Source organism: Euleptes europaea, chromosome 2 (genome assembly GCF_029931775.1).
Source record: "Euleptes europaea isolate rEulEur1 chromosome 2, rEulEur1.hap1, whole genome shotgun sequence".
NCBI classification, from domain to species: Eukaryota; Metazoa; Chordata; class Lepidosauria; order Squamata; family Sphaerodactylidae; genus Euleptes; species Euleptes europaea.
The window spans coordinates 26,894,037-26,910,038 of record NC_079313.1 but is presented as its reverse complement, the minus strand read 5'-3'; the positions used below and the strand labels follow the sequence as shown (position 1 = coordinate 26,910,038).

Below are 16,002 nucleotides of genomic sequence, written 5' to 3'. Positions count from 1 at the left end.
GGTGACAGGAACGATCACAAGCAGATTTCCCCATCTTCAGGGATTCAAAGTCTGCCTTTGTTCTCAAACGCCGAAGGCCAAGATACAGCTCTGTGGAGACCTAATGCACCATTCCTTCCCCTTGACTCCCCAAAAGTTGTTTCTGAGAAGCTGTGCCTCAGGAACGGGATATACATATTGCACGTTAGAAAATTGGCAACTGGCTACCAAAAATGGTAATTTTATTGGCCAATTATTTATATATATGGCGGGCTTGTTATTCTCTTTGTTTTAACGTGGTTATTGTGAAGGCCATTGATGCTTCTCACAACGTGTGGCTATACTGGCCATTGCTATTAAACACTTTGGTAGCCAAACCTTTTCCTTCATAGAAAAAAAGAACACAAAATTAGAGAGGGTGTAGAAAAGGGTGAGAAAGCTACAAGAAAGAAGGGAATGGAAGGGGGGGAAGCTTGTTTGTGACTCCACTGTACACCATTTCCCATGGCCACTTCTACAATTCAGTACAACAGTCCAGAATATTTCACATCATTGTGTAAATTAAAAGGGGAGTGTTATCTGAGAAAAAGGGATCAAGTGGAGTGTGTTTGAGCAGGAAAACCTATATATAGTTGTCTCAAAGCCCAAAAGACTGATTCTTAAATTTGCTTTTCATTCAGAAGTTTGTTTGCTTGTTTTCTCTTGAATTGGGAAACAACAGCTGAGAGCTGTATTGGGAGATGTGGTGAGGGTCCTGAAGAAGGTAATTTTAGGAATTAAGGCACTCCACGGCCAAATAACTGCTCCACCAGTCACTGAGGGGATGCCCCCCTGCCCTTAGCACACCCTTAGGGTTTCTCAATGGACGGGGTGTTAAAGCAGCCTGTTGGCAAGGTCTTCTTGATGTCCTCTAGATTAGCAATGTCTTTCAAGATAGTGTCAATGTCCCTGTTGTAGTCATCAATGGCACCGGCCTGCTTCTCGGCTGCCTTTTCTAGATCAGACACTTTTCTGTCCAGCTCGTTGTCTCTCATCTGCTTCTGGGCATTATTTAAGGTACGTTCGATTTCCTCCAGTTTACTCAAGTCCACAGTCTCTAGATCCCCTGCAAAACAAACAAAGCAAAATGCAGAATGAGAACAGCATTTTAACTGAGTTATACTTATTTGTGACAGAACTGAATTCCAATCACAAAGCAATGCAGAACGGAATGAGACAAGAGTAATTACTGCATGGTAATTACATTCACTGGCACTATTTCCATTTCCTAGTATAAAAATTAGCTCTAACCAGAAGAAGAAACGATTCCACTAAGGTGTTTTAATTTCAGAATTTTAACTTGAGATTCAAATAATTTGTATCAATTTGGGTGCTGCCACCCACCCTCAAATCTGTACTCAATCCAAAATTTCCTGAAGTGTACACTTGTGAATTAATGTACCATAAAGTTTACAAATATTAGCACTGTGAGGATTTGACCATCACTCAGCATTTATTTTGGCGGCTTTAAAACAGGCTGACATATAATATTTGCAGAGAGTTTTTTTTGGACAATGCAATACAAACCACAACACAAACAATTTATTTTCCATTCTCTACATTTTCTATGTAACCATTTGCTTGTTGACCTTTGTCTGTAGTGCACATTTAGGAGCACTCACATCGTCTACAGCTTGGGCCAATCTCAGAAGTAGTACATATGACATGCAAAGAGCATAAAGCTTCCATCCTTACTCAGTCCCAGGAGGCTACAGCTATACAGCAGCAGTCCCAGGAGGCTACAACTGTACATGCACGTAGCCTGCAAAATAAAAGAATGATCTGGGATCGTGTAGCTTCCTGTTGATCACTTATCTCACGAAGGGTCTAACCAACAGCTCCCTGGCTGGGAATAAGTCCCTTTTGGGGATCAGAAACTAGTTAAATAGGAAGCAGAGAGTAGGTGTAAATGGATAGCCCTTCCAGTGGAGAAAAGCAAGGAGTGAAGTTTTGCAGGGATTGGTATTGCAACCTGAGCTATTTAGAGGCGAGAAGCAAAGTTGCCAACTGTAAGATTCATGGCAGTGTGGAGATTTGAACCTTGGTCTCCAAGGTCCTAGTCTGACACTCTAACCACTACATACTGATATAGTTCTGGTCATTGCATCTCTTTATAAAGATAATACAGAGCTTGAAAATGCTACAGAAAACTACAACTGAGATAATTAAGTTGGAGCATCTTGCTTATGAGGAAAGCTTGGAGCTTCTCATTAAAAAAGGGGGGGACATGATGGAAGTTCATAAAATTATACACAGGATGGGGAATGTGCAAAGTTAACTTTTTTCTTCTTTTCAAAATATTGGAGAACTGAGGGCACCCAACCATGCATGGACATGTTTCAGGACAACTCAGTGGAACTTCCATGTTCAGATGCAGTAATGATGACTCATCCCCAGCACCTGTCCTTCTTTGCCAGCTAAGAACCTGCAGGAAGGCTCCAGTTCCTAGTCAGAGTGCAGTCCTGATTTCTGGAATATGGATGTGATTTCTAGGGTGGAGGGCATTTCTCCACAGACTGAATTTATCTCCCCCCACCAGTTGGGGTTAAACAGTGAAGTAGCCAAGTTTGCAGATGACACCAAATTATTTAGGGTGGTTAAAACAAAATCGAACTGTGAAGAGCTCCAGAAGGATCTCTGCATACTGGAAGAATGGGCATTAAAATGGTAAATGAGATTCAATGTAAGTGTAAAGTGATGCATATTGGGGCAAAAAATCCCAACTTCACATATACACTGATGGGATCTGTGCTGGCAGCGACAGACCAAGAAAGGGATCTTGGGGTGGTAGTGGATAGCTCAATGAAGATGTCAACCCAGTGTGCGGCTGCTGTAAAAAAGGCAAATTCCATGCTGGCCATAATTAGACGAGGAATAGAGAATAAAACTGCTGATATCATACTGCCCTTGTATAAATCTATGGAGAGACCACACTTGAAATACTGTGTACAGTTCTGGTCACCACACCTACACAAGGATTTTACAGAGCTTGAGAAGGTGCAGAAAAGAGCAACCAAAATGATTAAAGGACCAGAGCAACTGTCCTATGGGGAGCAGTTAAGATGCTTAGAGCTGTTTAGCTTGGAAAGAAGGCGGCTAAGGGGTGACATGATAGAGGTCTATAAAATTATGCATGGTTTGGAGAAAGTGGACAGGGAGAAGTTTTTCTCCCTCTCCCATAATACTAGAACACGGGGTCAGCTGCTAAAGCTGGAGGGTGAGAGATTCAAAACAGATAAAAGGAAGTATTTTTTCACACAACGCATAGTTAAATTGTGGAACTCCCTGCCCCAGGATGTGGTGATGGCTGCCAGCTTGGAGGGCTTTAAGAGGGGAGTGAACATATTCATGGAGGAGAGAGGTATTCATGGCTATTAGTTAGAATGGATACTAGTCATGCTGCATACCTATTCTCTCTAGTATCAGAGGAGCATGCCTATTATTTTGGGTGCGGTGGAACACAGGCAGGATGGTGCTGCTGCACTCATCTTGTTGTGGCTTCCTAGAGGCACCTGCCCTGCCCTGGATGGCCCAGGCTAGCCTGATCTCATCAGATCTCAGAAGCTAAGCAGGGTCAGCCCTGGTTAGTATTTGGATGGGAGACCACCAAGGAATACCAGGGCTGCTGTGCAGAGGTGGCAAACCACCTCTGTTAGTCTCTTGCCATGAAAACCCCCCCAAAAAAGGGGTCGCCATAAGTCGGCTGCGACTTACACACACACAGGCACCTGGTTGGCCACTGTGTGAACAGACTGCTGGACTTGATAGGCCTTGGTCTGATCCAGCAGGGCCTTTCTTATGTTCTTATGTCAAGAAGCTTAGTCCCTTAATGCAGTGTCTTGTTCTTTTAAACATTAGTTCAGCCTATATATAAAAGTTTAAGTTGGAAAATAACTGTGCTGTTGCTTGGAATTTAGTAAGCTGTGACCTTCTGCAACTGAGATAAGATTCCAAATGTTATGAGGAGCCACTTTCTATCCTGACTCCTTCTTAGATCTCCAAGGTCGAGAATAGCGGAGCCACATTCCATTTAATTAAGAGAAAATTTTGAGCCTTGCCGCAGGTGAGAAATGTAAGGGCTTAGCCTGCAGATAAGCCCTACCACTTTATTACACTTTGACCCTCTGGGTCACCCGGCTAGTAAAAAGGCTACACAGTTAATTAAGATTATCAGCCATGGATCTGATTGGTCAATTACCTCAGGCCAACCCAGATCCTATGGCCATAAAAGATTAGCATTTTCAATTTGGTATTGTTCTTGGTGCTATATTCATGGCTCCCTGATCCAACTTTGGACCTCTTTTGTGCTTGCTTTATGGGTCAGACACATTGACTGTCCATGCTGACTCTGGACAGAGTGGACTGTGGCTGCTGGAGGATTTCAGCTGGAAGGGTAACATCTGGTAAACTGAACTAGTGGTATTACTGTGTAGTTAGTCCTTTTCATCTAGTTTTGTTGTTTTAATTCCTCACTGTGCAACATTCTCTTTTACAAATATACTTGCACCATTTTAATAAATCACTTTAGTTACATCTTGTGGTGTTTCATCTTCAGGTGGCTTCAATTTAATTCCAGTACCTAGGCCAACATGGCTACACCTACCAGGTTGTTTTGTGAACTCATGCTGCAAGTGGTCTACCTTGCAAGGGTGACTTTCTTGACTTTAATCCCAGAAATGTTGGAAGCTTGCCCCTTGGCTTCTGGCTGTTTGGGTAATTAAAAGGGGCTGGTGGCAGCTACTAAGACTGAGGTGTGAGGATTCATACCCCGGAGTTTTGTAAGTATGTTTTGCTGACCCACCCCAAGAGAATCCCCTGGACGAGAGGTTCTTGACACCCCTGTTCTGATGAGATCAGGCTAGCTTGGTGCTTATTAGCATCTTGCAATTTGGGCTTCAGTAAACTGTGCTCTTTAGTGTTTACCACCAAATTCTGGACATTCACTGGAAGATATAAATTTATCCAAAATTAACAAAGAAATAAATTTACCCAAAATTAACGAAGAACCAGTTAGGTCATCAGTGAGAGGGGGGAAAAAGATTACTACACCATTCAGGCTGAGAGGTGCAGAACTCCATAGAAGTTTAGTAACCCAAGAAGAGGATACAAACCTAATTTCCCAAGCAGGTCATTAATCATATTGAGCAAGCTGTTCACAGAATTCTTTGCTTTCCTTGCATTGTCTTCCGCTTCCTGAGCAGCTTGCGAAGCCTGTGGAATCAAAGGGCGAAATACAAAGTAATGCAAGAGTTTAGTTACAATGTGCATGCTCAACTATTTGCAAAAGTATGTACAGTTGAAAGGTACTTGAAATTTTTATAAAAGCTTCCATCTGTGGCATTTGCTTCGTGATGGCTGTTTCCACAGATGCTAAGCCATGAACGCGTCGTCAAGCAATGCAGGTGTGTGTAAATTCAGCCTCAGATTTTACCGCATCCGGTGATGTTTTGGCAGGAAGGCAAAAGGTGAGAGGAAGAAGAGAAAAGGACACGGCTCTGGAATGACGAAGGACTACTACCCAGACTTGTACCCCTCATTTTCTTTCTGAAAGGGTTGTGCGCTCATAAGTACCGGTCTTTCATACGTATACAGAAAATATGCAATGTGACCTGTATCGGAGGAAACTCTGAAGTGTCAATAAACATGAAGCTTAAAAAAAAAGTCTCACCATTCCTGCCATCATCATATCTTGGTCTGCACTGTCCTGTTTCTTCTTCAGCTCTTCCTCTGCATCCTGCAGCTGCTGCAACATATCATCCATTTCTTTGTCCAGCTCGGTGACAGTCGCAAAGGTCTTGTCAGCATCGGCCTTTGCAGTCGCAGCATTCTAGAATTGGCGGGGAACTAACAAGTTAATAAACTGGGCACAAGGAACAGAAACTCTCCTACACCGGACTGCTGGCATTGCCTACTCTCACTGGCAGCGGCTCTCTAAGGACTCCAGCAGAGATCTTTCCCTCATCTTGACCATCTAAGAATCCTTACCTGGAAATGTCAGGGGTTGCACTTTGGACCGTCCACGTACAAAACTTGCGCTCTACCACTGTGCTCCGCCCCCCCCTTCGGGTCCCTCCCTCGACTCACTTTTTGTACAGAATTAGCAATTTTCTCAGCATCGTCAGCTCTGTTCTTCGCTTCCCTGGCATCAGCAGCTGCATTGCCCAGTGCCAGCTCAGCTTGCCGTGTCTTATTGCTGGCCTCTGCGATGGTCCGGGTAATGGCAGGAATCTTTTTCAAGGCATCCTCAGCCGCTGTCTTGTTATCGTTAACACGCTTGTCAAAGTCTGGAAGATCAAGAGAGCCACTCTGGATCAGACTGGACGCTCATCTAGTCCGGTGCCCTTTTTTCAACAGTGGCCAAACAAGATGTTTCGAATTCCAAGCAGAGGCTCTCATGACAGAGTTCACACAGAGAAACATTATGTCAGGGAGAAGGCTACTCTAGAAGACATGATTTTTGTTTTTCTAGGTACAGGGAGTGTACGTGAGTGTCCCATTCCTCCCCTGCCCCCCCCCCAATTTGAAATGGTACAGCCCCAAAGCACAGGATTCTCTCTGCTTCAGCATCTGGTGTAGTGGTTAAGAGCAGTGGACACTAATCTGGAGAACCGGGTTTGATGCCTCACTCCTCCACATGAGCGGCAGGCTCTAATCTGGAGAACCGGGTTCGATTCCCCATTCCTCCACATGAAGCCTGCTGGGTGACCTTGGGCCAGTCACAGTTCTCTCCGAACTCTCTCAACCCCACGTACCTCACAAGGTGTCTTGTGGGGAAGGGAAGGCGATTGTAAGCTGGTTTGAGACTCCTTCAAGGTTGAGAAAAGCGGGATATAAAAAACAACTCTTCTTCTTCACCATCTAAAGAAAATCTGCTGCCATGTAGGTGGAGAGAAAAGCACCTCTCCCCATGTTCTAGATTAGTAAAGGACAACAAAAGAACTGCTGGCACTAAGCCCTGGGAGACCCGCTTACAAGACATAAAGGTTAAAAAGTTCCCTTGAAACTGGACTAAGTTGATCTCTGTGGCGTTCTGACATGCACAGAGACTGATTTTTAAGTTCTCTCCCAGAGCACGGCCTTCAAGTGGAAAGCCCTGCCTGATCGAGCCTTCAGGGTAAATGCTACGCAGATGGAACAAGCCTGCACGATATGCTCCTCTCCTAAGCAGAGCAAGCATTCCCCACATTCAGCACAGTGTGGCACTTGAGTGCCACGTTGGGTGCCCTTCTTTAAAAGGGCCTTAGAGGCCATAGCAGCCCGAGGGCTCAGCGGCAACAAAGGATGGTCAGGCTTAACAGGTTAGGTCAGCCAAAGCTACCCCAACCTCAACAGATCTTACAGCTTTTGGCAAAAAACCCAGACACTCACAACAAATGTGAAGATTAAATTGTCCCTGTAGCAAAACCCGTAGCATCTAGCAAATAACGTCCACTCGCAATGGCAGCAGAAAAGGAACTGAGGGAAAAGGGGGCGCCCCCCCCGTCAGGCCATGTGACAGTTTGAGTGGGGGGAATCCATCCTGTTGGCTCTGAGGGGGAAGGGCACCCCCCGCTGTATCTAGGAGGCTAGAAAAGTCTACTGATAGCAGGCCTGAGCAGGTGCAGTCCCATATGTGGGACTGCACAGAAGACTGAAGACGAACCTCAATTTCCACTCAAAAAGAGGCCTGAGTCACTCGGACAGGAAATCCGGACATAAGAAGAGCCCCACTGGATCAGACCAGTGGTCCATCTAGTCCGGCATCTTGTATCACAGTGGCCAACTCATTACTCTGGAAGGCCAACAACAGGGCATAGAGGCTGAGGCCTGCCCCTGAATTCTAGTATTTGGGGAGGGGGAGAAAAAGTTCTCTCTGTCCATGCTCTCTATCTCATGAATAATTTTATAAACCTCTGTCATGTCCCCCCTCTGTCAACTCTCTTCTAAACTTTTCTAAACCTGACTCTTCAGCCTTTCCTTATAGGAATGGTGTTCCAACCCCCTAATCATCTCGGCTGCCCTCTTCTGTACTTTTTCCAGCCCTGCAATGTCCTTTGAGAGATGCAGCAACCACAACTGCACAGTATTCCCAATGAGGCTGCATCAGATCTACACAGGGGCATAACAACACTGTTTTATTTTCAATCCCACAAATTAGGACAGTTTGTTATGCTGCAGGATGACTCAACAGGAAACCACACAACCTACCTTTCAGATTGCCAAGAATGTCTTTGGCCTCCTGGAGTGTGTTGTTCCCCTTCTTGGCTGCTTCTTCGGCCAGAGCTTTGGCAGCATCTGCTCGAGCCAGCAGCTGATCAGCGGTCTAAGCAAACACATGGCATGTCAGTGTATGCTTCCTTTTCCTTTCCACCAATGTGTACATCTAGCCTCACTCCATTGCTCAAAACTGCAAAGCTTATTCCAATCGACACCCTGCTGCCTCTCTACAAAGGCACAGGACCAGGTGCTAAAAGCAAAACAAAGCTGGACTGAATTCTAATTCAGTGACCATTACAAAAGTCCCCAAAGGCAGGTTTCATAATGCTTCTGAAAGGGGCTAAAAGCTTGGGACATCAGTGAAACAGCTGAAGAAGTTCCATAACTGCAGGAAACTCCTGCTTCTGCAGACTGAACTGAGGCGGTGGGAGCAGAAAAGAGAGACTACAACAGCATATCAGGAAGGTAACGGCCTCAAAGGCACGCTGGCCGTCAGTAACTCATCATCAGAAGAGCTTACAAATAAATTAAACAGTGAAGGAGGCTGTGAAATAAATCTCCGTTATTTTAAAAAACCCTTAAAAGTATTTTAAAAAGGGAACACTTTTTGAGGAAGACATGGTTGCTACGAAGGAGGCAAGGTCCTCCATCCCTCACAATCCCTGTTCATGACATATGACTTTGCTCTTCTGAGGAACCAGCATATATGGTGCTTATAACCGTTACGATCCATTCTGGCTCACTTCCAGAGCAGCTTGCATTCTACATGAAATGCTCGAAGGCCAATTCATTCGTCATACAGCAAACAATCACCTGCAGCACAAAATATTGTATATAGAATGGCACAGGATTATAAGCACATGGGGGAGGCACAATGTTTTGGGGAGCCAGGCTTCCCTGGTGTGCAAACACTGTGCGTTCTAAAACCTGTGTCCGTTTCACAGCGGGTTTACTGCGGCAGATGCCCGTACATGAGATGCAAATGCACTTACTGTATAAAATGTGCACACACTCTTATTACTCAGGTTCAACAGCCCACTGGAGTAACCATTGTCCTCAAGAAGCAAACCAAGATAGAAAGGGGGCTGACCCTATGGCCCCCTCCTCCTAATCTTGATATCAAATAATTTCCCACGATGCCTTAGCTTTTCGTTGAACACACGGCTTACCTTACAAATCGCCTAATAGTGGATCAGACCATTGGTTAATCAAAGTCAACACTGTGACATCTGACAGGCAGCAATGGCTGTCCAGGATCTTATGTCGAGGTCTTTGACATCTCCTACTACCCAATTCTTTTTACTGGAGACTGAACCTGGAACCTTGTGCATGCAAAGCAAGTGCTCTGTCTTTTAGCCACAACCCTTCCATCACCACACTGAAATTTTCACCCTTTAATCCCCTTTCAGCCCTGCCCTTCCTTTTCATATATCCATCCCTTGGTCATTTATCATGTATTTTACAGCCCAACACAGTTCTCCACCCCCCTGGCGATGAACCTAAATTGCCCTTCCAAATCAGGCAGAGCAGGCTCACAGATATAAATCTTTGAGAACACTGCTGAAGAGTTTTGAACATCTGGCTCCCACGCTTCTGCAATGTTAACCAGATGTCAGAAATGTAAGAATAGTTAAACTTATCACGCTGGCTCTTGCATATTTTATGGCTTCCCTCAGTGATGCAACTGACCTGCTGTTCAGTCTTTCCTTTCTCCAAAAGGTTTTTCACTTCCAGTTCTTTCCCTTTCATGTCTTCGATAAGGTCCTCATAATTCTTCAGCTTCCTATTAATTAGCTGGTCTAGTTCTTTGGCTTCCTCCTTGATCTTCGTTGCCTCTTTCTGTACATGGAGGGTAAAAAAAAACAGGAAGAAAAACAACTGTGAATATGGAAGATTGCACTGGGATAGCACTGCTACATTTTCTTTTTCTTTTTTTATAATTATTTTATTGGTTTTTATAATACAAATTTTCCATGATAGTAAACAACAATAAAAGCAATATGAAATTCAAAATTCTAACTCTATGTTGTTATAATTTCTTGAATTCATAACAAAAAAAAAACAAATTAGAGGAAAATTTATGACTTCCCCATCACCTCTCTCCGCCTCTTAATAAAATATTCATCCCATCGTAATTGGTCTGATCTTAACTATCATAAATTCATTTAACTTTCATAAAACATCTTCTATTAATATAAATGATTATAACTCTTAATATTAATTGTGTGCACTGCTACATTTTCAAGGAGAAGAAATTAACATACAATCGGACAAATTGGATCAGTATATCCTTAAGGTTTACTGACCCAGGGTCACAATACCTTCAAGGTGAGTCACAGAGCCTCACCTCTAGACTTTCTGTGTCCACAACTGGTAAGCTGGTGAGATTAGCATAGATCTGCAGAGCTTTGTTTCCGGCTTCTTCTGCTTCGGCGTGGACCTTGTTCGCTTGCTTTTCCAGATCTCGGGAAATGTCTTTTGCTTGATTATACCTAAGTGGAAGAGAATCCCATTAATCTGGCTCACGGGTCTCACTGTGGGTGAGAAAGGCCCAAGTTTCAAATCCCGATAATACTATATACTTTATACTTTTCAGCATCCAATTAAAACCTTTTGTATTCTGGACTTTTTAGCATTCTAATATAAGTTTGTTTTCATCCTTTCAGTTTTTCATCCTGCAGCCTTGTTTGCAGCTGTGAAGCTATTGGGGTTCGTGGCTAAAGACATCATTTGTCATGTTCACACATTAACTTTTTAAAATGCACATAAAAAAAAAAAACACCTTCAGCTGTCTCAAGTTTCCTGGCTGAAAACTGCTTTTTACTTATGGATCCTGTATGTCAAATGTTTCTGAGCCAGCCTGACGTAGTGCTTAAAGTGTTAGCCTAGGATCTGGGAGCCCCTGGTTCAAATCCCTACTCTGCCCTGAAGTTTTGCTGGTTGCCCTTGGGCCAGCTACACACACTCAGCCTAACCTACCTCACAGGGTTGTTGTCAGGGTAAAATGGAGGATGGGAGACCAATGTATGCCACCCAAAGGTCCTTGGAAGAAGGGTAGGATCAAAATGAAAATAAATTCTGATGCAGTGTAATGCAGTGGCTGGAAGACAGTCCCTGGCTCAAACCTTGCTACTGCCATGTATTTAGTGGCCATGTGTAAATCATTTTCTCTCTCTGCATGCCCCCCACTACAGTATGAGAATAACACTGGCCTACCTTGCTGTGAAGATTTCAGTGAGAATATATGTGAGATACTTTGAATGGTTTCAGAACGCTGTATTCATATGAACTATTATTAAATGTGCTATAATAATATGCCTTTGAATTGGTATTTTTATATTCCCTGAACTGCTCTATTTACACTTCTGGGGAGCAACTAAAACGTGTTAGTACTAACCCTCTAAAGTCCTGATTAATCTGGGCTCCTGCATGCCTTCTCCTCCATATTCCTTCTTGCTCCTTCACATCTGCTAGGGGAGATCCTGCTCTCATCCATACTCAAGTGAGATCAGTAAGGTGCACACACTGTGAAATAGCGAAACTGATTCCCTCTCTCTTCCTTTCCTAGCTGGTCCATAACCTTAGCAAGGGTGGGGTTTGGGAAAATGATGATGATAAAGGGTCAAGATCTGCCTGCCACTCTGGTACTTGCAGTTGTTTTCTTCTTTAAAATTATCATTTTTCTTTGGCGTATGTCTGCTACAGGTCAATGTTTGTCATTTTATTGTAAACATACATTGTGCGCTGCCTGTGTTTCAGGCAGAGAGCACAACTAAGAAATGTAAATAATTCTGCTGTAGATGCTTTGTTTATTAACAGCCAAGCTAAAATAATTCATGAAGGCTTTTAAATGAATGTTATCTCCTTTTGTCCTATTCTTTACCCTTTTCACATTAATTTTATTGTTTGCTGGTTTAAAATACTACTGATGACTATTTGAGTTTACTAAATTCTAATCACATTGTTTTACACATATACACTTAAAATGAAACAAGTGCTAAAGTGTAATTCAGTCAGCCGCCTCAGGCACACTCTGGAGAGTGCAAGATAGAAATATTTTTTTAATTAATAATAATATTGTGAGTTAAACTGGGCAACACAATTTCAGTTTATAAATTAAAAGACAATAAAAATGAGACCAAACTATAGCATCATCGTCTCTACACCCTTCCATACCAGACTTACTTTCTGTTGAGATCACTGATGTCATTCACTGTTTGATTCTCTCCTGCCAGTGTATCTAAGAGCAATTTATATGCTTGTGTTGATGTATCGTTTGCTTCTTTGGCTACGCGCACAATGTCATCAGCTTCTTGCTTGTGCCTGGAGTAATAATATTAGAAGAGGAAAACAAACTATCAAGAAACACTTCCCCCTCCAAGCACCCTTTACTGGTGGTTGAAACATGAGGCATTGCTTCTGAACAGAGTAGGATGCACCCTACCCTTAGGCTGGAGAAGATTCCTCAGCCTAAGTGACTCCTGTTGAAGGAAGAGTCTTTTAAGTTGAAAGGAGGCTCCTGGAGCTGGAGGAATGCTTCAAACTTTTCTCAGTGGAGTCGCAGGAACCAAGCCAGCAATGTGTTCTATTTCTCTGGTTTAGACAACATTGTATGGATTGCGCCTGAGCATACAGCCCAGTTGAAAGCCAGTCTGTAGAACCCTTTCTGGCAAGCATGCCAGCAAGCTAAGTACAATCCCCTGTGGCTTCCACTCACGTCTATTGACCTAGGGAACCTACAGCCACACAAGAGAAGCAAGCGGGAGCATTGTGTCCCAGTCAGGTCCACTGGAACTTCTGTACCTCTCCAGGAGGTGCCATGTGCTCCAGCTGCCTGTGCCAAAAATTAGCCCTCCGTTATCTAAATTATGTAAACAGCTGTGTTGTAGCTGATGGGAACTGTTACAATAAGGATTTTCACTCAAAGTCTTGCAGAAAAATATATTTCCTGTTACTAAGACCACTCAAAGAGGGAGCAACTGGTATGGTCTACCAAGCTTTGGAAAGGGTGGGGGAAGGAAGAATGACAGGCTGGCATTTAGAACTAGCTGATACAATCCAGTGGTATCAGATCACTGGAAAAGCTGGATTCGAGCCCAGTAGCATCTTAGAGAACCAACAAGATTTTGAGGGTATAAGCTCTCGAAAACCTTGCTGGTCTCTAAGGGGCTACTGGACTCAAATCTAGCTCTTCTGCTTAAGACCATCATGGCTGCGCTCCTGAAACTAGATCACTAGACACACTGATGATGGCTCTTAAGCGCTGATGGTACTTTTGTGGACTGGAGCCCAGGGATAAGAACCAGGCCACACTGCAGAGTGAGGTCACATCTCTCACTATTGCTTCTTAAAAGGCATTTTATATTTGGGAAGAGATATGCCAGGGCACAACACACGCATAGTGTAGGGAACTTTTGGTTGCATTTTCTTTTAAAATAAAACACAAGTGGGGATTTAATCCACCAATGCTTGCTATCCGGTGCACCGCCAGCTGCACTGGCTCCAGACTAAGTACCGGATCAGGTCCAAGGTTTTGGTATTGACCTTTAAAGCCCTAAATGGTTTGGGACCTTCATAACTACAGGACCACCTCTCCCAATATACCCCTCAGAGAGCATTATGCTGCTCTAGAAACAACCTTTTGGTAGTCTCTGGCCCTAAAGTTGTCTGGCTGTTCTCGGCCAGGGCTTTTTCAGGCCTGGTGGAAATCTCTGTCTAGTGAGACCCGTGACCTGTGGGACTTTGTCCAATTCTGCAGGGCCTATAAGATGGAGATGTTCCACCAGGACTATGGTTGACGGCAGCCATGGTATTATACTAGCTGGCCTCCCTTCCCCCCCTCCCCATCCTCTCCTCCCCCCCTTTCTTTTCTGGTTTCCCCCTCCTTTTTGGGTTGTCTCCTTCCCACTGAAGTGAGATCACTGTCAGGTGGGGGCCACTTATTGTCACTTTGGCCTGTCAACATGTGGAATATTTTCACTCTTTCCCTGCTGGGTGTGGTAGGCAAATTAGAGTTTATTTTAAGGTGCCATCGATATATATTAGATATATATTCAGACTAGGTTTTATGGTTTTAATTAAGTATTTAATTTTATATATGTATGTATACTACATGTTGTTAGCCCCCCTGAGCCCTCTCCGGGAAAGGGCAGGGTACAAATTAAATAAAAATAAAACAAAACAAATTAAAAAAATAAATGCATCTATAAAAGAGAAAACCTGCTTTTTGTACCCTTCATAACCTACACAATTTGCATGTGTGTACTGTGCATTTTGTACTTTAGTGAAGAAAAATGTCTCAGGAAGCAGCCTTCATTTATGTGAATACAATCAGAATTCAGTGTAGTAAGAACTCAAGTACATGTTTTGGCTTTCTATTCCTGAGCACACCCTTCTTTTTTAAGGCAGGAGAGCTGACAGTAGACTGGAATGAGCATAAGCAAAGATTTTGGAGATGGTAAAAATGGAGAGTGCACCACACACAGTACCCACAAGGGGTGAAGGAGGATCAGAAACACAGAGCTTCTATGTTACAGGGTGAGCAATTAAAGAGAGGCATGGCTAGAGACATGAGTGGAGGGGGGGGGGAGGAAAAACAGCAAAATTGAGGTGGGGGGGGAAGGTGAAGCCTTGTGTCACTGGACAATGCCTCAGCACAAATATAGCTGGAATTAAAGCACAGTATCCCCACCAGACACCTTGTGTGTAAGAACTTCATGGGTCTCACCGCTGAGCTAGCTGACGGGCCTCATCTACCAGGACAGTCATATTGTTGGGGTCGCTGATCAAGTCTGGTGAAGGAAGAGCCTGCAGAAGGAACCAAAAACACTTTCAAGAGTTGTTTTTTTAAGCATCTTCGACTCAATGGGGAAAAAACAAGAAAAAGCGGTTCATACATTTAATATACACTGGCTTCTAACAAAGAGCTCAGAAAAGAATCAAGTAATAAGGTGCTTTTCCTTCACCCTCAAACCATGCACGGTGAAGCCATGGTCTCTGCCAAGGGGATCTACCAATTGTTTGGGTCAAAGTTCTAGAATATTTCCCAAGGTACTTTTGCATAGGTACAGAACCCGTAAATGGGACTGTACACAGATTATGAGAAGAGTTTTAAAAAAAACAGTGTTGCTTACCTGTAACTGTTGTTCGTTGAGGGGTCTTCTGTGCAGGCACACATGGGACTGCACAGGTGCAGGCCAGCCACGGAGAAGATTACCAAAGCTTCTGGAAGAGTCGTCTCCCTAGGAGCGCTCCCCTCCCCCCGTCTGTGACCAAGCCTTAACGGCTTTTCCCGCCCTGGAGTCACATGATCGGGGGTGGGGAGCACTCTTCCCTCAGTTCTCCAGTTGCCGCCGTGGGGAGTTCACTCTTTTACGGTGCCAGCCCACAGCGGGGAAGGAGGGAGGGATGTGTGCCTGCACAGAAGACCCCTCAACGAACAACAGTTACAGGTAAGCAACATTGTTTTTCGTTTTTGGGGCTTCTGTGCAGTCCCACATGGGAGAATAGCAAGCTCACTTATTGTGGAGGTGTGTGGGTGATGGTCAATGAAATAACGTGCTCAACACTGCTTTCCCCACAGCTGCGTCAGCTCTTGAATCCACATCGATGGCGTAATGATGAAGGAAGGTCATCGGTGTGGACCACGTCGCGGCCTTGCAGATCTCGGCGATGTCGACCGTCGCTGCGAAGGCTGCTGAGGATGCTTGAGCTCTCGTAGAATGTGCGTGCAGGTGAGGAGGGCAATCTACCCCTGCTGCTTGGTATGCCAGCCTAATGGCCAATACC

General features: G+C 44.1%; 1 protein-coding gene across 1 annotated transcript in view; it reads right to left on the bottom strand.

Annotated features, from left to right (window-relative positions):
- Window positions 1–425: 425 nt before the first annotated feature.
- Window positions 426–16,002, bottom strand: part of LAMC1 (laminin subunit gamma 1) — a 168,506-nt gene continuing 152,929 nt past the window's right edge. The window contains exons 20-28 of the mRNA XM_056845439.1: window positions 14,942–15,021; window positions 12,400–12,537; window positions 10,562–10,706; window positions 9,904–10,053; window positions 8,206–8,320; window positions 6,103–6,302; window positions 5,687–5,845; window positions 5,130–5,229; window positions 426–1,084 (exon numbers count right to left, since the gene is read on the bottom strand). Coding sequence (XP_056701417.1) covers window positions 828–1,084; window positions 5,130–5,229; window positions 5,687–5,845; window positions 6,103–6,302; window positions 8,206–8,320; window positions 9,904–10,053; window positions 10,562–10,706; window positions 12,400–12,537; window positions 14,942–15,021 — 1,344 coding nt within the window. The 3' untranslated portion in view covers window positions 426–827. The remainder of the gene's footprint in view (window positions 1,085–5,129; window positions 5,230–5,686; window positions 5,846–6,102; window positions 6,303–8,205; window positions 8,321–9,903; window positions 10,054–10,561; window positions 10,707–12,399; window positions 12,538–14,941; window positions 15,022–16,002) is intronic.